The sequence below is a fragment of the Lepidochelys kempii genome, chromosome 6 (genome assembly GCF_965140265.1).
Source record: "Lepidochelys kempii isolate rLepKem1 chromosome 6, rLepKem1.hap2, whole genome shotgun sequence".
Lineage (NCBI taxonomy): Eukaryota > Metazoa > Chordata > Testudines > Cheloniidae > Lepidochelys > Lepidochelys kempii.
In genome coordinates, this window is record NC_133261.1 from 2,687,760 (window position 1) to 2,710,725 (window position 22,966).

Genomic DNA, 22,966 nt, shown 5'->3' on the forward strand with positions numbered 1-22,966 from the left:
CCTGATTAGTGGTCTCTGTCTGATTGGCAGCCGGACTTCGTGGGCATCATCTGCACCCGTCTCTCCCCGAAGAAAATCATTGAGAAGTGGGTGGATTTTGCAAGGTATGGAATAATGACGGTCTGTGGCACCAACTGGTGGAGGCAGCCTGGAGTTACACCGTTTACATTTCGCCCTGCTCCGATTTACGTGTAGCGTGGCGGGAGAGCGGAGGAAATGTCTTCTTCCTCCAAGTGTCGCTCCGCTGGATCTGCAGGTGGATTCGTACGGGGTGGTTCCCTTCTCCCGTTCAGCTGGTGGCTTGCAGAGATCCTGCTGTTCTTGTTTAACCGCTAACCGGCTGAGATGTGTCTGGAAAAATCACCCCGGTTTTATGAATAGATCTTTTAAGGGTAGATGATTGGCTGCTGCGTGTATCTAGGGAACTCCCTGAGATATGGCTGGGGCACTGGGGATGTTCATTCATCCTGAATGGAAGGGGACATCTGTCCATATAAACAAGAGTGGGGTCTAGTGGTTAGAGTAGCGGGGGCTGGGAGCCAGGACTCCTGGGTTCTCTCTCCAGTTTTGGCAGGGGCGTGGGATATGGTGGATTAGATCGGGGGGAGTCGGAATCAGGTTTGATCCGGTGCGGTGGGGAGGTTGAGTGACCGACCCAGCCTGGCTAATGGTTTGTTCCTCCCCCCTTTCCCTCGGTGTAGGCGTCTGTGTGAGCACAAGTACGGGAACGCCCCGCGGGTGCGGATCAATGGGCATGTGGCTGCTCGCTTCCCCTTCATCCCCATGCCCCTCGACTACATCCTGCCGGAGCTGCTCAAGAACGCCATGAGGTGAGCTCCGCCGTCCACCCAGTGCATGGCAAAGGGGCTGGCTCAGGGGGGCGGGTAATGGGACATGGGGCCTTTCCTCTTTAGGGGGCGCCAGCTCTGATCTAGCCCCAGGGCAGGGGACTGGCTGGCTCAGGGGGGTGGGGAATGGACACGGGGCCTTTCCCCGCTAGGGGGCACTGGGCGGATAGGCAGGGCGGGGCCTGATTTTAGGCAACATTTTTCACTCTCCCCCTTCCCCAGGGCCACCATGGAGTCTCACCTGGACACGCCGTACAATGTACCGGACATTGTCATCACCATCGCCAACAACGACATCGACCTGATCATCAGGTACCGTGTGCCGGCTGCGACCCCGCCCCCCGGTGACGTCAGCGGGGGTCCCTCCGGGGTGGCTGAGGCAGGGGCTGAAATTAAGAAAGGGGAAATGTTGGCTGAGAATCGGGTGGGCCCGGATGGGGCGTCTCCGTTGGGGAACAGACGATCCTGCCCCGGGCGGGGACCAGCGAGATGGGTGGAAGTGGGGTGAGCCGTGGTGTGTCGGCTGCCCGGTACTGAGTGGACCCCGTTCCCCGTCCCCGATAGGATTTCGGACCGGGGTGGCGGGATCCCCCACGAACACCTGGAGAAGGTGACGGATTATCACTTCACCACGGCGGAGTCCAGCGCCCAAGACCCCCGCATGAACACCCTCTTCGGGAACATGGTGGACATGGTCAACAGCGGCCAGTCGGGCCCGATGCATGGGTGAGTCCGGCGCTTCGAGCCGCCGCATTGCCAGCTGCATGGTAGCATTCCCGGCATCCTCCGCCCACGGGGCGTCCTGGACGGGTCCTCAGCCGGGATCCGCCCAGCCGGGCCGGAACAGGCTTTCCCCAGCCTGCCAGTATTGCCGAGAGTTTGAAGAGGTTCACCGTCCGCGAACCAAAATCTTGACAACGTCCGCGGATTGAAAAGCCGATTCCCCCCACCCCCGATTTGGGTCCATTGGAACGTTTCGTTTAGATCTTAGGAAAAACTTTCTAACGTTAAGGCTAGTTCACCCCCGGTTGGGAGCACTGGGGATGTTCATTGGAGGTTTTTAAGAATAGGTGGGACAAACACCTGTCAGGGCGGGTCTAGGTTTACTCAGTCCTGGCCTCAGCACAGTGGCCGGACTTGATGGCCTCTCGAGGTCCTTTCCTGTCCGACCGTTCTGTGATTTCAACCCGTTTTCGCCAGCTGATCGGTCTGATGAGCTCAAAGGTCGAAGGGGTTTCAATTGGGAAAATTGGAACGTTGTCATTTGGGAAAACGACGAAACGTTTCCAATTTGTTCATCCCGTGTGTTTTGACGAAAAGACGAGTCGTCGAACGATTCCCCGGCGACTCTGCCCCGGAGAGTCTGACGGAGATTTGGAGCGGATGGCTAGAACCCAGGAGTCCTGAGACCCAGCCCCCCCGTGCTTTAACCCACTAGACCGCGCTCCGCTCCTTCACAACCCAGGCGTCCTGCTTCCCGGGCCAGGACCACACCACAGCATCTCCGTGTTGGCCATTTACAATATGTCGCATGCACGGGTGCTGACTTTTATTCTTCCCGGTGGGTGCTCAGCCCCCAGGCCCTGCCCTCCCTCCACCCCTTTCTTCCCCCCGCTCCACCCCTTCCCCGAGGTTCCCTGACCGTCCGCTGCTCTCTACCCTCCCCCAAGTGCCTCCAGCCAGCTACCAAACAGCTGAGCGGCACCCCGGCCAAACAGCTGCGAGTGGTGGGTGCTGAGCACCCCCCCTGTTTTTTTCCCTGTGAGTTCTTGAGCCCCCGAGCACACTCAGGGTCGGCACCTGTGGTGGTGTGTATTCTTATTTGTTAGCTGTGGTTATGGTCGCGCCGAGGAGCTCGGTCATAGCCCAGAACCCCGTTGTGCTCGGTGCTGTACGTTATTAGGTGTTTTACGGTAGCGCCGAGGAGCTCAGACATGGCCCAGAACCCCATTGTGCTCGGTGCTGTACGTTATTAGGTGTTTTACAGTAGCGCCTAGGCACTCAGTCATAGCCCAGAACCCCGTTGTGCTAGGTGCTGTACGTTCTTAGGCGTATTACGGTCGCGCCTAGCCGCTCAGACATGGCCCAGAACCCCATTGTCCTAGGTGCTGTATATTATTAGGTATATTATGGTAGTGCCCAAGAGCCCAGACATGGCCCAGAACCCCGTTGTGCTAGGTGCTGTACGTTATTAGGTGTATTACAGTCGCTCCTAGGAACCCAGACATAGCCCAGAACCCCGTTGTGCTAGGTGCTGTACATTATTAGGCGTATTATCGTAGCACCTCAGAGCCCAGTCATGGCCCAGAACTCTGTTGTGCTAGGTGCTGTACATTATTTATTAGGTGTATTATGGTAGACCAAAGAGTTGACCGTCTCAGTCTATAACTCCCATGTGATTACCCTGCCCCCCTCCCCGCATCTGTCTGTCTCTGCCACAGGTTCGGCTTCGGGCTGCCAACCTCCCGTGCCTATGCCGAGTACCTGGGGGGATCGCTGTGCATCCAGTCCCTGCAGGGCATCGGCACCGACGTGTACCTCCGTCTGAAACACATTGATGGCAAGGAGGAGAGTTTCCGCATCTAGAGACGCCCCCCTCTCCCTGGGCCGTGGCCCCCTCCGCATGGACATTGGCTTTGCTTCCCGTCACTCTGTGCTTGGATACCCACGGCCCTGATCCCACGGCCCCGGACTCCTGGGTTCCCTGCATCTCCACGGGGGGGGGCTTTGAGCTTATGGACGGGACGTCGCCTCCTGCTGGTTATTCCAGTCCCGCCCCTGGAAGCACCCTAATGGATTCTTTATTCGGTGGGGCGGGGCCTGGGTCGACCAACCCCAAACAGGTTTTGAAGGCAACGGACGCTTCCCGGCGCATGTACCTCCCTTGGTAGCTCCACACTGCCAGCACCTTGCACACTCGTTTTCTCACCCTTGTTTCATTCCCTTCTTCTCAAGAAACCAAATCGAAGGACGGCGTTGGAGTGGGGGGGAAGACTTTTATTGCTGCGCATGGCCCCAGAATCGCTCCCCCACCTGTCTCAACAGCCCCACCCCTTCACACTTTGGACAGGGGAAGAATTTTATGGTTGCGCCTGGATGCTGGATTCCCCACCCAGCCGCGGCACATGGCGGATGCCAATTCTAGCCCTGGTTTTTGTTTTCCCGCTTTCTCGTTTATTTCAGGGGGGTGGGGGTGGGGCAGGATGTGGGTTTGACCCCCCTCCTCGGGGGTGGCCCGGGGGAACCAGACCCTGGACGTGTATCTCGCTGTGATACTGATTAAAAGCGCCGATTCTGAAAGGCGGCGAGGCCGTGTGACTCTGTGCCGGAGGGAGCAGGGCAGAGCTGCGGTTCCTTGCATCGTTGTGATCATCTAGTCAGACACAAGCTGTGCACCTTCCACGAATCAACTCCTGTTTGAAGTAGAGCAGATCTTTCAGGAAGACATCCCAGCTTGATTTTAAAATCGCCAGTAATGGAGAATCCACCATGACCCTTGGGAAGTCATTCCAGTGGTTAATTCCTCTCAATGTTAAAAATTTGCCCCGGGTTTCCAGTCTGAATTTGTCTAGCTTCAACCTCCAGCCATTGGACATTGTTAGGTTTGTCTGATAGCTTGAAAAGCCCGTGATCAAATATTTGTTCCCCATGTAGGTACTTATAGACTGGGATCAAGTCACCCCCCCTTTACCCTTCTCTTTGTTAAGCTAAATAGATGGAGCTCCTTGCGTCTGTCTCTCATATTGAGTTCTGGGAAATGGGCGGGGTAAGGTTGGATATTTTGCTAAAAGCTCTGCTCTAGGAATTATTTTGGGGCAGTTCTCTCGCCTGTGTTATGGGAGGGGAGTGAGGGGATCAGACGAGATCCCAAAGATCCTTCCTGGCCTTGGAATCCATGACGTGTGAAAAGCCGGAGGACACGGATACAGGGCGTTGCGGGAATGGCAGTGGAGTTCAACATATGAGTGTGGATGCTTATGGGGGGGCATGGGGAAAAAAGTGCGGGATGACACACAGTGACCCTGCCGTGCAGCTCTGCTCTCGGCCTCTCTGTGGGAAGGAGCTCTTCTGGTTGCTTGAGGGTGTAACGGAAAGGAAATGATCCGGTGAGAAATTTGCCCTTTCTCTGCCACCAGTGAAGGCAAGAAACTTTCTCTATTAAACAAGAAACAAAAGTTGAGGTTCTCCTCTGTTCACATGACATCTTTTGGGGCCGGGGCCTATTCTCTCCTGCTGGACTATCCAAACAGCGGGGGGTGCAGGGGGGAGCTGTTCCTATCCCGCCCGTCAGATATTCTATTGGGGAGGGTCCCCCAGGAGTGTGTTTTTCTGCCTCCCTCCCACTCTTCTTGTAGCAGCTGGAAGTACACTGTTTGTGTGTGTCCATCCAACCCAGTTATGTGCGTATACTTCCGTCCCCTTTCTACTCTCTCTGAGTTCACACTGTCACGGGTCAGGTCTCCTGCCCCCACGCAGCTCTGGGTGTAGTTTTGCATTTCCCTTCTCTTATATCGATGATATGGGAACAACATCCCGTCTATGCCAGCTGCTTATTACTGGGCAGAGCCACCTGGACCCTGCATCTCTTCCCTTTGGGAGCCTGTGGCCAATGCCATCCAGGGATCAAACAGCCTTCTGGAAACAAATAGGTTTATTAGCCAATGGAACAAAACAGTTGAGGAAAAAATGGTTTCGAAATAACCAACCAACCAACAGGTGTGTCTGGTGTCATCCAGTCTTATGATGAGGCTTGGATGAATTTTTTTAATAATTTCAACAGCTCATCCCGATGTTTGTTTTTAAGCATTTTTAATTTTTTTTATCAATTTAAATTTTCACAGTTGTGCAACATTGTGGAGAGTCAGACAATAATTGAATGACAGTGGAGGTTGAGATTCCAAAAGTTCAAGCTGTACAACCGTTCAAACACAAACTGGCAACATCCCGAGTCAAAGCACGGGAGCGAGACAAGGCGGATGAGGTATTTATTGGACCAATTTCTGGTGGTGAGGGAGCCAAGCTCTCCGGCTACACAGAGCTCTTCTGCAGGTGTGGAAAAGGTACTCTGAGTCACTGCTAAATAGAAGATCAAACAGATAGTACAGTGTCAATAGTTAGCTCATACTCTCAGCCTCAGGGACCATTCAAGGTGGAACAGCCTGTTCACACTCCTTTAGTCAAAGGACAGAACAACAGGGTTAGCAGGTTACAGATTGTTGGAATAAGCCACAAATCCAGTGTCTCTGTTCAGTCCATGATTTTGTATCGAGCAAAGTTATGAATTTGAACTCCCAGTCTCCTCTTTTGAAAGTGTGGTGCAGGTTTCCTTTGAGGATGGGGACTGATAGGTCAGATAGAGAGTGATCGCTTTGTGACATGTGTTCACCCACAGGTGACAGGGTGTTCTTGTGTTTTACCATTTTCCCTTGTGAGTTCCTCTGAGAGTATAGTGATTGTCTGTCTGGTTTCACCCAACTGTTGTCATTGGAGCATTTAGTGCAAATGGATGAGGTACACCACATGTTGAGATAGGCATGGGTAGGACCCATGGATCTTGGAGGGTGTTGATCATTTTAGCAGTGGAGAAATGTCTGCGGGTGTTGCATCTCTTGTTCTGGCAAGGTCTGGTGCCACTTTGAGTTGGTGTGTCCTCATATGTGGGGAGCTTGCTTCTGATGATGAGCTTGGAGAGGTTGTTTGAGGGCCAGAAGAGGGGGTTCAGGAAAGATTTATTTCAGGATGGGGTCCCCATTGAGAATGGGTTATAGTTGTTGGTTACCCTGTATGGATTCCAGCGTGGTTGGTAGGTGACAACTAGAGGCGTGTGGTCGGAGAGGGTTTTATTTCTGCATTGAAGCTGGTTCTCTCGGGGTATTTGGGTGGCCTGTTCCATGATGCGATCTACTTCTCTGGTGGAGCATCCTTGTTTGGTGAAGGCGGTTTTGAGTGTGTTAAGGTGTACATAACGGACTTTCTCCTCAGAGCATCTGAGTGCCTGGCTGTTGATAACAGATGTCTTGGTGCATTTGGGGTGGTTACTAGATCTATGAAGGCAGGTGTGGTGATCCGTGGGTTTCTTATATATGGTTGTCTGTCAGGTTCCATTGTTGAAGCTGATTGTGGCATCCAGGAAGTTGATGCTAATGTGGGACTGTTCTAGAACGAGTTTAATGGACGGGCGGTGGTTGTTGAAGGTTGTGGTGGAAATCGATGAGGGAGTTGAAGTTGTCCGTTCAGAAGATGAAAATATCATCGCTATATCTCAGGTGTATCATTGGGTATTAATTCACCTTGAATGGTCCCTTAGAATACGTGCTAACTACTTATGCTAAATTATCTGTTTGATCTTGTATTTAGCTGTTACACTCGGAGTACCTTTCCCAGACCTGAAGAAGAGCTCTTTGTAGCTCAAAAGCTTCTCTCCCGCTCCCAACGGAAGTTGGTCCAATGAAAGATATTCCCTCACTCACCTTGTCTCTCAAATATCCTGGGACCGATATGGCTACACCAACACTGCATAAGTCAAAGTGCACACAGTTAATAGCCTTAAATCGAACCCTCGCACATTCTCAGGTAGCATCTTTCTTAGTTTTCTGTAAATTTCGATTATTACTGATGGAAGTATTTTTGCATGGGGCCATGTGTGTACGGTGAAACCAACGTTTATCGACATTTGCCAATAAAAACCTACTCCTGGCAAACCACCTTCTGCTTCACTACAAGCGAAATTAGGTAAGCTTCACTTTTCAGTTACAGGAGCAGACCCATTTACATTGTTTTAGCAAGCCCAGAAGCCTGCTCCCAGTTAACTCCAGATAAGGAAAGCATCTCAGTGCTTGTCTATATGGGAACATTAACCTCAATAGCTATTCCTCAGTCGCTCCCCATGTAGATTTACGGCTTGTCTTCACATGGAGTTATTCCTGATTAACTGTTCCGGATTCACTCCATGTGGGAGTACGCTTATTCTGGAACAGGGGTACCTTATTCCAGATTAAGTGTGTCCGCACATGGAGTTTATAAGGAATAGCTATTCTGCTTTTAAATTCACACCCTACCTTAATCTGAATTATTTCCCCCATGTACACAAGCCCTAAGATAATGCCGCTCTGATGGCTGTGCCATTGTTTCAGTTAGATCCATTCAGCCTTATTGGCTTTCCACCCCAGCTCTTCTGACAATGGAGAAATGTGATGAAATTGTCTTCTCCCAACATACTGCCCTGGAAATCCCATACGTAGGGGGCCAAACACCAAGGAGGGAAAAGAGCTAATGAAGCTAAAGGACAATGTCGGCCCAAGAACAAAGGGGGATAAACTGGCCAGGAATAAACTGAGGCAGGAGATCAGAAGAAGGTTTGTACCCATCAGAGGAGGGAGGTTACATACGAAACATAAGAGCTGTCTTAGTGGGTCAGACCAAAGGTCCATCTAGCCCAGTATCCTGTCTCTGACAATGGCCAGTAACAGAGCTTCATGGAGAGTACAGAACAAGGCAATTATGGAGTGATCCACCTCTGCCTTCCACTCCTGGCTTCTTGCAGTCACAGGTTTAGGGTGGCTCCAAGCATGGGGTTGTGTCCCTGACCATTTTGGCTAATAGCCATTGATGGACCTATCCTCCATGAACTTATCCAGTTGTTTTTTGAAATAACTCAAGTTATGCTTTTGGCCATCACAACATCCTGTGGCAATGAGTTCCACTGGTTTATTGTGTGTTGCATGGGAAAAGTACTAGCTCTTGTTTGTATTAAACCTGCTGCCTGTTAATTTCCTCGGGTGACCCCAGGTTCTTGTGTTGTGGGAAAGGGTAAATAACACTTCTCCGTTCCCTTTTCTCACACTGTTCCTTATTTTATTGACCTCCATCATATCCCCCTTTCGTTGTCTCTTTTTGTAAGCTGAACAGCTCTGATCTTTTTAGTCTCTTCTCGTATGGAAGCTGTTCCATGCCCTTGATCATCTTGGTTGCTCTTTTCTGAACCCATGGATTCGTGTAGTGGCATGACAATATTTTTCTGTCTTATTTTTCTATCTCTTTCCTAATAGTCCCTGACACATAGTTAACCTTTTTGACTGCCACTGTGCATTGAGCAGTTCTGGAACTCGTCCTCGACCCCTCCATAGGAGCAGTGAGTGCAAATTATCAAACTGGTTTGAAGATGCAACCTCACCTCCATCAGAGTGTGTGCGAGGGGTGGGGTCAATAGGGCTGGAGTTATTCACTATATTTATTACAGGCTGAAAATAATGGGATGAAGAGGGAGATGGGGAAATTGGCCAGTCTCACCCAATTCTTTTGGGAGGGTCGGATGGTGAAGGGCTTCAGATGGGGCTAATAAAATGGGTATTTGGGCCACATGACAGTTGGTGACATCCAGTGAAGAACGTGCAAGGGGGCTGCATCTAGGGAGTGATGGTAAAATATAAGGAAGAAGCCAGAAGAAGAGATAAGAATGAGGCCCTGGAGAGGAAAGATTCACCACCGTTGGACAAGTGAGGGAACTACTGCAGAATGCATCTGAGCTTCCCAGCTCTGGGTGAGAAGGGACCTAGGCAGAGGGTGGATATGGCAGCAGATATCACAGGGAGAGAAACAGCTATTAATTGGTAGGTCTTAGTTTAACCAAGATCTTGAAGTCAATCTGGGAACCAACTGGCAGCCATTATGGGTCAGAGAGCACAGGTTTGGCTCATGAAATGACATCCTGCTTAGCTGCAGAATTCTGTGCCATGTCCGACCGGGTCTGATAGCGAGGTGACAAAGGCTTGGATGCCAGTTGCAAGAGCCACAGCTAGAGAAATGGTTGTGGCCTCCCACTGGTCCTGCCGGTGCCCTGAAATTCCTGACCATTCGCACTGGGTGGGATTCGTGGTTCACGTGGGTGCATTTGAATTCTCCCTCCCAGCAGGGAAATACCAGGAAATCTCGACTAGCCCATCTGCAGTTTCCCGAGGGATGTTCTCAGGCACCATGTCCCGATGGATGACGAAATCGTGGTGCTGCTCTGATCACACACAGCGCTACGAAGTGATCCCCCTTCTAGTTCACAATGCAGTCCTGGCAAGAGCAAGGGAATTGCTCTTCTCCATCAGCGGGCTCATGGAGCGAATTAATGGTTTTAAGCAGTTGAAACTCTAAGGGCAGCCCATGGCAGTCAAAAGTGGACTCTACGGATATAGAATGAATCACCTATGAGGACACATCTTTTGAGTGATGGTTTTTTTCCGTCAGGGTCTAGGTCTCACTGAGTCTCCGATTCCTGCTCTGAATTTGAACCTTCTGGCTCAGGGTCTGGTTCCGTCTCTAATTCTTGCTCTGGATTTGAACCATCTTCCTCCTCGGGCTCTTGATCTTGCTGAGTCTCTGATTCCTGCTCCAAATCTGAACCACCTGTCTCCAGGTCTGGCTCAATGTCTGATTCCTTCTTTGGATTTGAACCATCTTCCTCCTCCAGCTGTGGATCGGTCTCTGGATTGAAACCATCTTTTTTCTCTGGCTCGGGGTCTTGCTGAGTCTCCGGTTCCTGCTTTGGACTGAAACCATCTTCTTCCTCCAGCTCTGTATGGTGTTCTGGATTGAAAAAATCTCTCTCCCGTGGTTCTGGGTCTCGCACAGTGCGTGAATCTCGCTCCGGATTGAAAAAATCTACCAAGAAAAACAGAGGAGGAATAGGTGAATGGTATTCAATTGCAAATTGTCTTCTTTTGCTTCATGTATCTCCATACACTCATATAACCTGCTTAATGAATGGTGCAGTACACAGCTCTAGGAAATTCCCAGACTAAAGTTATGTTAAGTTTGAGAGTATTTACATAGATGTGATTCTAACAGCCCCATTCTGCCAACTGGCGAAGGGTGCATCCAACCCGATATTGTCAAAATATTTAGCCAACCAGAGTCTTGTAAAGTATCGTATAAAAACTGGTGAGACTCCAGTGAGAGTCAGGATGTGCGGGTTGTATATAGAGATGTATGCATAATCTTGATATACGTTGTGAAGGCCACAGACGGATTAAGGTTTCATAGGGCCCTGGGCCAGAGCAAGTCGGGGGGCCTCTCCAGCTGGAGCGTCACTGGCTTCAGGTAGAGAGGGACGGAGGGCCTTCGAGGCGCAACACGGGCGGGGCCCCAGCCTGGGTCAGGGGGGGTTTAGCCTGCCCTGGCCTATGATATCTGCCACATGTGTCTGTCCTCTATGTTGTTAAGCCCCGTATGGTTCCCCACTCCGAGCACCGTTTGGCGGAGGGATTCCTTTGATCAGCCTCTTTGGCGCTTTCCTCCACCTGCCAGGTGGTGACGCTCTGGCTTCATTCACGGCACAGAAACCGCAAGGTCGCCATCCTCGTAGATGAGCACACTACAAATAATAAACAGTAAGAATGTACAGTACCTGGTGCACTGGGGTGCTGGCCCATGCCTGGAACGCCTAGGCCCTCCAAAAGTACAAATAAATACTAATAATGATTCTATTAAATATAAATAAATAATAAAATACATTACAAGGATGTAATTATCCTCAAACCCGTGTTATAAACTGAGGCCGCCCAGTGTTCAGGCTTCATTTACAACACCCAAATGTGATTGTCATGAGATGTCTCTGGCTAGGTTGTTGGCAGCACGAAAGAACTTGGACTGGAGTTTAGGACGAGCTTCCTCCACTAGGGGGCGTGTGCAACGCACACTAAAGGATATGGCGCTTTGGCTCCCTCTGGTGATGTGGCCACACCGAGGTTGATGCATTTGTGAGAGTTGGGTCTGTTAGCTCAGACACGTTCACACGAGGGTGTGGTTTTCCAGGACCATACAGGAAGGGGAGAAGGATCTGTGGGATAGGTCAGAAAGTCTGGTCTGCTTGTGGCGGTGATGAATTTAGCAGGGCTGGATGGAACTCAGGGTTTCCATACGGCGGGAAATGCCGCCTCTCAAAATTTGTTTTGGTTCCGAATCAGAATGAGATCCCGAAATTTCCAAATTTCCCATGAAATGAAATTTTTGAAAAAAAAACCCAAGTCCAGTCAAAAAGCTGCGTTTTGATAATAGCAAAATATTTCATTCTGACGTTGACTATTTAAAAATGTATATTGTATGTTTTGACACAACTTTTCATTTCAAATAATATAAATATAATATAATTAATATAATATAACAGTGGTAGGACAAGAAGCAATGGGGTAATCGGCAGCCAGGGAGATTTCGGATAAATATTAGGAAAAACGATCGAACTGTAAGGGTGGTTAAGCTCTGGAACAGCTTCTAAGCAAGGTTGTGGAATCCTCATCACTGGAGATTTTTAAGAACAAGTGGGACAAACACCAGTCAGGGAGGGTCTAGGTTACTTGGTCCTGCCACAGCACAGGGGACTGGAATAGAGGACCTCTCAAGGTCCCTTCCTGCCCCACATTTCAATGATTCCATAATATAAAAAATGAAACGAAAATTCATTTCAAAATGAAAAATCAAAACGTTCCCTTCGGCTAAGGTAAAAACAGAACACGCTTCCTTTCAAGTTTTCCTTTTTCAGAACAAAATGTTGTCAACATTGACACATTCTTGCAGAAAGTCTGATTTTGATGAAATGGCATTTTCTGCCAGAAAAATATTCCATTGGAAAATGTTTGGTCAGCTATAGAATAGAGGGAAGAAGATTCTGGAAAGGGTCGGTTGCCATGCATTGTCTGTGGCATTTGGTGTTTTCATTTTTCACTCCCTTGCTTTTGCGTAAGGGCTGTCGTGTGTAGATCCATGTAACCGCAGCATTATGTGAGGTGGTCGTGCATTAATAAAAACAAAGATTGCACAGAAGAGGGGAAAGATGGCCTTCAGCATGGGTTTTGTTGGGCAGGATTTTTTCCTGTCAGGGTGGATAATATTTTTAATTAAAAATCAGATTATTTTAATTGAAATCATTTTTTTTAAAAAAAAAAGTCAGTGGTTTTCTTTGTTAAAATAAATTTGTTTAAACCTAAATTTGAAGTTGGCAATCTATGTTGTGACCTAAAATTAATATTTTCTGTGTTAAACTCATTTGATTGAGCATATCAGATTTATTTAATCAGCCCCCCCCTCCCCAAGGAGAAAAAACAGCATCTTTAACTGCTTTTTGAGGTCAGCCCAGGGGCACCAGAACAGAGGAGGCCAGGGAGCCATGCCCGCCCGCACTGTTAAAAGGGGGAGGACTATGCCCTTCTACTTTTTACCGGCTGGAAGGGCGAGCGACGGGAGGCAGGGGGTGGAGAGGAGCGAGCGGCGGGCAGGGTTTTGGGGGGGGAAGAGGTGGTGCAAGAAGGGATGGCACAAGGGTGGAGGCTCATGGAGCAGGGGCGGTGTGAGGGCGGGGCCTTGCTGGGAATGGATGGCACCAGGGCGGGAGCTCAGGAAGAAGGGGCGGGGCTTCGGGGGGGCAGGGCCACAGTTCAGGCACCCACATCTTTCGGGTACTTCCGCCACTCCTGGTTCAGGCTCTATAAATCTGGCACAATACGACCGTTCTCCTTCTCCTTCAAGTTCTCCTTCAAGTATGCTGCTGTATTATTTTTATGCTTTACAGTGGAGTCAATGCTGGTATTTACTTTTCTCCAAGTCACGTCAGTGCTTTCAGTTTCCATGGTGCAGAAAAGCTTACCTGCTTTTGGTTTCAGTTTCATAGATTTGTAAATGATAAAGCCACAAGGGCAAAAAGTGAATCGAGTCAATAAAGAAATTCCTGGTTGGCCGTTGGAAGTTAAAGCCAGGCAAACTCCAAGGAGAAACAAAGAACCCATTTTTTTTAAACAGCGTGGGCCGTTAACCGTGGGAACAAACTCCCCAGGGAAGTGGTGGATTCTCCATCTCCTGTCGTCTTCCGATCAAGACTGGACGTCTTTCTGGAAATCGCCGTACCCGAACACAAGTTATAAGGCTCAATACAAGAGGAACTAGGGGAAATTCTCTTTGTGTTACGCAGGAAGTCAGATTGGAGGTTCTAACCCTCCTGTCGGGCCTTACAGCCTATGAAAGTTTGCCAGGTGCCCAACTAGCAGGCGAGTTCTGCAGGGGTTGCTGTCGGTCCGTTTTGGGGTGCTCCTCTCGCGTGGACGCCACAAAAATGTCTCGGGAGGCACAGGCCACAGTGGGGAGCGCGTTGGCAGACTGTGCTCCCACAATGCACTGCAAGAGAATGTCATAGACTCGTAGGCCAGAAGGGACCACCGTGATCACGTAGGCTGACCTCCTACAAAACACGGGCCAGAGAACTGCCCCAAAATAATCCGTAGGCCAGCAAACTCCCCCAATATAATTCCTAGTGAGTGGAAATGGTATGAACCTGGCAAGTCGGTAAATTAAACAGATTCTGCTATACTCCAGGATTCTGTCCCTCATTCCAGCCCGGTGCAAGGCCTGTGTGGTGTCCAGTGATCACTCCGTGCTGAAGATGCTGGCAGATGATCTGCTTTGCTCTGGCTCCGGCTCCAGATGGCAGAGCCCAACAACAACTAGATCTCCACCTTGCCCTGCTTGCGCTCTGTATCCCAGAAGCTCAGCCCTTAAAGGCCCAGTTCCACAGCATGCCCGCATCTCGGACTGAGGCCCTTCTGTACCAAATGTTGGCACCGATTCAGCCATCAGAGCGGCAAGAAGAGGAAGAGACAGGGCATTTTAGCAGTGGCATGGCACCAGGGGAAAGCGGCGGGCATCATTTCTTTAGTAGAGCGCTCAAGTTGCGTGCAGATGGCAAAGGGGGGAGGCAGCTGATGTAGTTTCCATTGCTAGATGATTCCCTTATGCTGAGCGCTGTCCTAGACCAGGCTCACAAGCGCAGAGTGCTGGGACCACGTCATCGGGCAGATCTGAGACCACCAGCAACGGGTCCAGAACTTCTGCAGGAGAGAGGCCACGTGACAGGGTTGCGCTTCGCTCTTCCAGAGTGGGAAGAGGCCCACGGAGCGAAGCAGCAGCCAAGTAAAGGAAGCGGCACGTGGCTGTGGTGTGTAGGGTCCCTGGCTTGGGACCCAGAGTAGCCTGGAGGCCCAGGTCCGCCCACCCGCCAGCTCTGGAGGGGCCTAAGCCCCAGAAAGGGGGCACGGCTAGTTTAAAAGCCCAAGAAAAGGGGCTAGATATAAAAGAGGCCCAGAGACAGGGCTGAAGGTGGGGGGGCAGATCGACCGGCCTGGTGGGGCTCTTGACTAAGCACCAAGAAGGGGGTATGTTTCCGTTAGAAGCCCAGACAGGGGTCTGGATTTAAGGAAGCCCAAGAGGGGCTGAAGAGAGAAGGCCCCCTCAGCACAGTGGGGCTGAGTCCAGTCTGAGCCAGGGATTGGAAGACTTTGTTTGGTGTTTGCTTTGGATTTGAATCCTCCAGAAGGGGTTTGTTCCTCCATTTTAGACTTGGCTGGAGGGCTGAGCCACTGACGACCCGCTGAGTGAGGTCAACAACCTACAGGGGGCGCAAGGGGTGGGGCAAAAGAGATTGCAGCATCACAGCCGTCTGACAGGAGGCACTCACAAGAGGAGAGTGTGTCCCCATCACAGGCCGCCTTCCTGGAGCTGTGTGAGGAATTTGCTCCAGCCCTTCAGCACCAGGACACGAGCCATAGCAGTGCACAAACAGGTTGCTATTGCCCACTGGAAGCTGGATAGACTGGATTGTCACAGATCTGTGGCTAATCAGCTCAGTGTTTGCAAGTCAACAGTTGGATCTCTGATGGATGCTGGATATTAGGAAAAACTTTAGAACTATACAGGGAGTTATGCTCTGGAATAGGGTTCTGAGGAAGGTTGTGGAATCCCCATCATTGGACAAGCAACTGTTTAGTTGGTCCTGCCTCAGTGCAAGGAGTTGGACATGGTGACCTCTTGAGGTCCTTTCCAGGCCCAACCCTTCATTTCTATGATTAAGAGTTAATCTGCCTCCACAAGGCATCACACAACACATAGTCAACCTGTGGAACTCCTTGCCAGAGGATGTTGTGAAGGCCAAGACTATAACAGGGTTCAAAAAAGAACTAGAAAATTTCATGGAGGATTAGCCAGGAAGGGCTGGGATGGTGTCCCTAGCCTCTGTTTTCCAGAAGCTGGTAATGGGAGCACATTGCCTTATAGGAGTTGTAATTTGAGTCTCACCTGTGTAATAGGCTCCTTGGAGGACTACATCTCCCATATTGCAATGGGGCTATTTCCTCTGACAAAGCTGCACAAGGGCACATGGCTGAGTGCATTATGAGAGATGTAGTACAGTGAGGAAGCCTAGTGCATAAGGAAGCGTGAGGCTGCCAGGCTTCTGAATTACAACTCCCACCAGGCAATGTGCCACTATGGAAAAACAGTTAAATATTGAACTGACTCCAAACAAAGCATTTCAGTAAAACTGAAAAGAAAAAAAATTCTATAAAAGTCTCAATGTTTCATCCTGATTTGGGTTGCCGACAAATGTGGAAATATCAGAATTTACTGCAGGATGGAAAATCTGAGTATCACTCTGCTTTCAATGCAACAGTAAAGATGTATCCAAAAGTTTCTCTACAGCAAAGAAGCCAGGTTATGAATCCTGTGGGAACTATAAGTCTGAATGTCCTTTGAAGCAAGGATTTTTTCATTGTGTTGACTTAATAGAGAGTGTCTTATTAATTTCCTTTTGCTTTCATTTTATCTCCTTCTTTATCTGCTCTGCTCCTCTCTCTCCTCACCTACTTCCCTGCAAATTCTTCTTTCCACTTCTCCTCTTCTCCATGGCCTTACGGCCTTGTTCCCTGCTTCTGGACATTCCTCTCCAGCTGGAGGCTGGCGGCTTCACCCCCCCATTGGTGACCCCAATCTCTGAGGCCAACCTCAACTTGTAGCAGCCCCCCCAAGTAGATCCAGCAAGGCTGGGCCAACCCCTTTGTTTCCAGCTGCTTTGACAGACTTCCAAGCTCTCCTTTGCCAAGATGGGCCTAGACACCTGTAGAAAAAAGTAGGAAAGAAGGACGGACCGGAGTCATCTGCCTCCGGACAACCAGCACGTTCTGGGTGGCGCATGTGTGTGGAACAGCTGCTTTAGTACCGATGTACCGAGGGAATGCAACATGCCATTCGGGCACTGGTGTAATGGCTCTTCCGGCAGGAAACCAAATCGGAAAGAGATGCAACTCACCATATTCTGAAGGTTGCAAAAGCCGATTTGTGCCTGGGAATAAGATTTCTAAACACTCCAGAAAGTCTCGGCAGGTTGACTCCCCCCTTTTCTGTATGTAAATCAGCAACTTCCTAATTCTGGCCGCTTTGTCTTGTAGCTGGTTCAAGCTGTCATACTCCTCCTCGGTGATGACGGACTGGGCTAGTAACTCATCCAAGACGCTCTCGGGGTCTCTCTGAATGATTCCTATCAGCTCTTTGCGTTTGGTGCGTATAGCCGTGTATTTGTCGCCAGTGGCCATTGCTACCGAATCACAGGATCTGGAATGATTTAATAAAAAAATGACATGAGATGCAAGAACTAGAGTTAGAGAAGGTGCGAGGGTTAGAATCACAGAAAGGTCAGGCTGGAGGGGACTTTGAGAGGTCATCTAGTCCAGCCCCTTGTGCTGAGGCAGGACCAAGTAAACCTAGGTCATAAGTGACAGGTTTTTGTCTGGCCTGTTCTTAGAAACTTCCAGCGATGGGAATTCTACAACCGCCCTTGGAAGCCTGTTCCAGAGCTTCACTACTCTTACAGTTAGAAAGTGTTTCCTAATATTTAACCTAAATCTCCCTTGCTGCAGATTAAGCCCATTACTTGTTGTCCTATCTTCAGCGGACATGGAGAAAACCTGATCACAGTGCTCTTTGGAACAGCCGTGTAAATATTTGAAGACTGTTATCAGGTCCCTCCTCTGCTTTCTCTTCTCTAAACTAAACATGCCCAGGTCTTCCGACCTTTCCTCATAGGTTATGTTCTCTTGTCATGTTTGTTGCTCTCCTTTGGACTCTCTCCAGTTTGGCCACACCTTTCTTAAAGTGCAGTGCCTAAAATTGGACACAGTACTCCAGCTGAGGCCTCACCCAGGTTAAACAATCTGTAAAATTAATCAGATTCCTCCATTTCTTCTTGGAAGCAGAATGGTTCTGCTATCAGAACTGGGCAAATAACAGCTGTTTTGGTTCATTGGCAATGCAAAAAATAGAAATTAAAAAATTGGATCCAATGAAATGTTTTGTTTGACCTGCAAAAAGCAAGCACTGGTTCCATTTTGAGCATTTTTAAATGCTTTTGATTGTTTGTTTTTTTTTAAAAAAACAAACGCAAAATTAAAGGACTTTTTGAAAAAATCATTTCAAACTGATAAATTGAAGTGTTTGGTATCAGAAATGTCAAAATTTAAATGTTTTTATTTTTATTTATTTTTGGAATTTGTTTTTAGCCTTAATTTTTTCCCAGACCAAAACAATTCAGTGAAATCAACAAAAATTTATAAACTGTTTTGTTGTTGCCGAATTTGCGTTTTGTGCCCGAGTAAGTTTCATATGACAAATTCTGCCTAGCGCCCCCTGGAGTACCTACAGGGGGTGTAACGGTTCACAGTTTTTTCAGTTCACAGGTATCTGGGCCAAGACTTCAGCTCTTAGTCAATAATTTTTTGTCATGGTCCAAATTTCTTGGTCGAGATATACTCAAGCTCTGGACTCCAGAGAAACATTTTTCACACTGCAAGTGCCCATGTTCAAGGAATGTGTACAATGCTGTGAAATATACCCAGGGCCTATTGCTTATATTTTTAGTGCATTAAATGAAAAATAAAATCAAACCACTATATAACCTAAAAAAAATCTCCAAGAAAGATGTAATAAATCGCAGCTGAGACTTTGAGAAAGTACTTAGATAAAATGTCGAATAGATGCAAATATCAGCATTAAAACACTTTCAGTCAACGGTTTTAAGTTTTGAATGAGTATTGTCAAATACAGTTATTAGAGGCATAGCTGTATATAGATAACATATTAAAAACTTTTTGGCCTTTTGTGGTTTCTTTAACCTAAGTATCCGAGTCTGAAAGAAAATAACACTTTGTACCCATGAACTCTTCATCCTTTCCCCACAGAGTCAGAAGCACCTGGAAACCTTCTCTTGCTTAACGATTTCTCTGACCTGTGTTTGCAAACCCACCACCCTCCTCGAGGCCACCCAACTTGCAATGGATTCTCACCCAGACGCTAACATGTCCATCCTGCAGTTCCATGCCCCACCCAGTGTTGGTGGGTGCTCCACCCACCCAGTGGCCTGGATGACCCTAGGGGGATGCTCCCCAGCACCTGATAGCCTTAGGGACCCATGGCTGCAGGTGCTTCCCCCTCAGATCCTCCCCAAGCAGTGATGGCAGGTGCCCCTCCTGTCCGGTGGCCTCTGGTTCCACAAGAGAAGAATGCTTCACCCCCTCTCATCTTTCCATCCTGCACTGGGAGGAATCTCACCTACCTGTTGGCCTCTGTGTCCTAGCTGTTGCTTTGCTTAACCCTTTGTAGCCTATGATCCAATGTCTTCATGGATGCTGGGTCATAGGCAGCCTTTGCCAGCTGTGCTGGGCTTTGTTGATCACGATGAGTGTACCTCAGTGATTCAGGGGCTTCTCGCAAGTCAGAGTAATTTTCCATTCCTGTCAGGGCCAGCTACAGGCTATGTGCTGCCCCTGAAACTTCTGACTGAGGGATGGGGAAAATAAGGAGGGAGGCAGCCAGCAACTCTCATGTCTGTAAGATTATCTGGTGCAGAGAGAGCTCCTCTCAATTCTCTGCAATCCCAAGTCTACACCGGGACCGGCAGGGCTGGAACAAAGCGTGTCCCGCTTCCCTCTGTAGCCCCGAGTCCTGGCACGATTCCAGGAAGGGCTAAAGCCCCGAGTCCTGGCACACCCCGTGGTCCGCTGGAAAGTCTCTGGCAGTCCGGGTTTGGACCACACGGGCTGCCTGTGGACGACCCCATCTTAGCCCATGCAAGGAAGGGGTCAGGGCCAGTTCAGATAATGCTGCCAAAATGTAACTGCAGCTCTGGGGCCTTTTATCTTTCCAAGTTAGGCGCTGAGAAAATTGTCCCTCCCCCGCCACCCCCCTGAAAACACCTTCAGAACTGCTCCTTTCTCTAGCCGTCATCTCAGAGGAGAAACGGAGAAGTTACTTGCTTTTGCCAGATGGCTACCAGCTTGGCTAGCTAAGTCAGTCCCTGGGTGCTTCTCTCCTATTTCTGACAGCGGGGAGGTAAGATTTAGGGGCAAGAGCTGGAATAGCCGTAGTCCCATTTCAGAGCAGAGTGAAATATCCTTGCGTGTTTCACCTTGGCATTTCCATGACAATCGCTCGGCACAGCCTGCGTTAAATTCCCCGGCCTGCGCTCGACAGGATGTCAGTCTGGATGATCATAACGACCCCTTCTGACCTTAAACCAGAGGTGGGCAAACTGCGGCCCACAGGCCACATCTGGCCCGTGGGACCATCCTGCCTGGCCCTTGAGCTCCCGGCCTGGGAGGCTAGTCCCTGGCTCCCCGCCTACTGTCCCCCGTTGCCCGCAGCCTCAGCTCGCCATGCCGTCAGTGCTCTGGGCAGCATGGCTGCCAGTCCTGGTAAGGGGCGGGCAGCGGGGGCGGGGGGGGTTGGATAAGGGGCAGGGGGTCCCGGGGGCAGTCAGGAGACAGGGAGCGGGGTTGATAGGGGGGTCCTGGTAAGTCCAGGGGGGTCCTGCCAGTCCTGGTAAGGAGGAGGGGAGCGGGGGGGGGGGGGGAGGTTAGGGGCGAGGGGTCCCGGGGGGGGGCGGTCAGGTGACAGGGAGTGGTTGGATAGGCATGGGAATCCCAGGGGGCCTGTCAGGGGGAGGGGATGTGGATAGGAGTCAGGGCAGTCAGGGGCCAACGAGCAGGGGGGCTGGATAGAGGGTGGGGTCCTGTGGGGGCTGTTAGGGGGTGGGGGTGTGGATAGGGATGGGGGCAGTCAGGGGACGGGGGGGTTGGATAGGAGGGCAATGTCCCAGGAGGGGGCGGTCAGGGGACAAGGAGTGGGGGTGGGGTGGATAGGTGTGGGAGTCCCAGGGTTGGATACAGGGTGGGATCCCAGGGGTGGTGTGGTCAGGGGACAAGGAGCAGGGGGGTTGGATAGGTGTGGGAGTCCCGGGGGGCCTGTCAGGGGGAGGGGATGTGAATAGGGGTCAGGGCAGTTAGGGGACCGTGAGCGGGGGGTTTGGATGGGGGTGGGGTCCTGCGGGGGCTGTTAGGGGGTGGGGGTGTGGATAGGGATGGGGGCAGTCAGAGGACGGGGGGGTTGGATGGGGGGTGGGATCCCAGGAGGGGGTGGTCAGGGGACAAGGAGTTGGGGGTGTGTGTGGATAGATGTGGGAGTCCCGGGGTTGGATACAGGGTGGGATCCTGGAAGGGCGTGGTGGTCAGGGGACAAGGAGCAGGGGGGTTGGATAGGGGGTGGGGTCCCGGGGGCGGGGGGTCCCGGAAGGGGGCGGCCAGGGGACCAGGAGCAGCGGGGGTTGGATGGGTCAGGGATTCTGAAGGGGGCAGTCAGGGGGCGGGAAGTGGGAGGGGGCGGATAAGGGACGGGGGCCAGGCTGTCTGGGGAGGCCCAGCCTTCCCTACCCGGCCCTCCATACCGTTTTGGAACCCCGATGTGGCCCTCAGGCCAAAAAGTTTGCCCACCCCTGCCTTAAACTCTATGAATCTCCAAAAAAATAGATCATCATAGAAGCCGGTCTCCACATCCTAGCTCTGCTTCTGCTCGGCCAGACTCAGTCTGCGGAAGACGTGAGGACAAGTGCAGCGGGCACTCAGGATCTGGCCGAAGAAATGTTTACCGGGAAGGAGGCTGGAGGGTTTATTGAAAAGCAGTACCTACCTCCCAGGGTCTGCAAGAGTCGAGAGAGATCCCACCTCCCAGCGGGGTGTCCGCTGTGCGTTATATGGCAGAAATGCAGAGTCACTCTGGGACAGAGATCCTGTCTTGCAGCGTGGTCTTGGCTCTGTTTCACACAGCAGAAAAGCAGAGTTGCTCTCTAGATCTTGTCTTCCAGGGAGGCACCTGCTCTACTTTCGGTAGCAGAACAGCTGAGTCAAGCAGGTGTTGTGAGCAGGATATGGGGACAAGGGCATTGCTGGCTTCTCTCTGGGCATGTGGGAAATCAGCACAAGAGAAGTCACAAGCCAGAGACACTTTGCATCCTCCTCCTCTCACGTGATGCTTGGCACAGTCCCTGATGCTATTTGTGTCTGGCTGGGGATGAGCCAAGATGAAATGGAGGTGGTGTGATCTTAGGTCATGGCATTCACTGCAGTGCCGGCTTGCCCTTCATCACACAGCATGGCTGGCAGGACAAGACAAGCTGCATGAGATGGAGGGGAGAGGGCAGTTGGTTTCTGCTCCCTCCACCACACATGGGCTGTTTTAGATTGGCTCATTTGGGTGCTGCCACGCTTAACTAGGCACCTGTATACCTCACTTGCACTTCAACACAGTTCGCTTTCAGGATCTTGCTCGAGGAGCCTCTTGGCAACTTTAGGCATCTTTAGCATCTGGTCCTAAGTAACAAGTTCCCGGCAGACAGATGGAGAAGTGAGATAAAAAACATCAAACACTCTTGGTGAACGGTTGCAATGTAACACAACTTTTATTCTTAGTGTAATGACCGAAGCCCCCAAATTATGAATGATCACTCTTCTTAGTAAATAAACCAGAGTCCCGTTCACCTTTTTGTTCTTCGGAGGTGAACCAAAGTCCCAGCATGCCTTGCGTTTATAATTTGTTGTATTTCAGATGAACCTAAGCTGAACTTTAGCTGACCTAGTCCAGATACCAAGAAAAGGGTCACTTGTAATTGGTATGTGGCAGGCGTTTCCTGCGGTTAATTAAAATCATCTACTGTAAGATGCGTTTTGCTGATCAGGAATTGCTCTAACCAATGTTTCCTGTCATAATGACTTGGTTACAGAGATCTTTTGCAGCTGATAAAATAATGGATCGTTGAACAGATGCTGTTAGCTTCTCAGTTGGTAAGTTGGAGACAGGTCAGAAAAGAGCCATGAGAATCATAGATTCATAGATACTAAGGTCAGAAGGGACCATTATGATCCTCTAGTCTGACCTCCTGCATAACGCAGGCCACAGAATCTCACCCACCCACTCCTGCGAAAAACCTCTCA

The 22,966-nt window shown here is 50.3% G+C and overlaps 2 protein-coding genes across 2 annotated transcripts in view; one reads left to right on the forward strand and one right to left on the reverse strand.

Moving 5' to 3' along the window:
* The window catches only part of BCKDK (branched chain keto acid dehydrogenase kinase), an 18,164-nt gene extending 13,141 nt beyond the window's left edge, over positions 1–5,023 (forward strand). Inside the window, exons 9-13 of the mRNA XM_073346562.1 lie at positions 31–104; positions 702–830; positions 1,071–1,160; positions 1,413–1,574; positions 3,290–5,023. Coding sequence (XP_073202663.1) covers positions 31–104; positions 702–830; positions 1,071–1,160; positions 1,413–1,574; positions 3,290–3,434 — 600 coding nt within the window. The 3' untranslated portion in view covers positions 3,435–5,023. The remainder of the gene's footprint in view (positions 1–30; positions 105–701; positions 831–1,070; positions 1,161–1,412; positions 1,575–3,289) is intronic.
* NOL3 (nucleolar protein 3) lies at positions 3,886–22,026 on the reverse strand. Its single transcript, XM_073346565.1, has 3 exons — positions 21,666–22,026; positions 16,960–17,261; positions 3,886–10,496 (listed from the first exon to the last, which is right to left on the reverse strand). Exons 2-3 carry the CDS (start codon positions 17,240–17,242, stop codon positions 10,093–10,095), a joined length of 687 nt encoding a protein of 228 aa, XP_073202666.1. The 5' UTR covers positions 17,243–17,261; positions 21,666–22,026; the 3' UTR covers positions 3,886–10,092.
* Between the last annotated feature and the right edge of the window lie 940 nt (positions 22,027–22,966).

Bases quoted from the DNA above. Each gene is read 5' to 3' on its own strand.
- NOL3 (XM_073346565.1), bottom strand. From the start codon at position 17,242: ATGGCCACTGGCGACAAATACACGGCTATACGCACCAAACGCAAAGAG. The intron at 10,497-16,959 runs GTGAGTTGCATC...TTTTCTTGGTAG, and splicing joins TTTGCAACCTTCAGAATATG to ATTTTTTCAATCCGGAGCGA.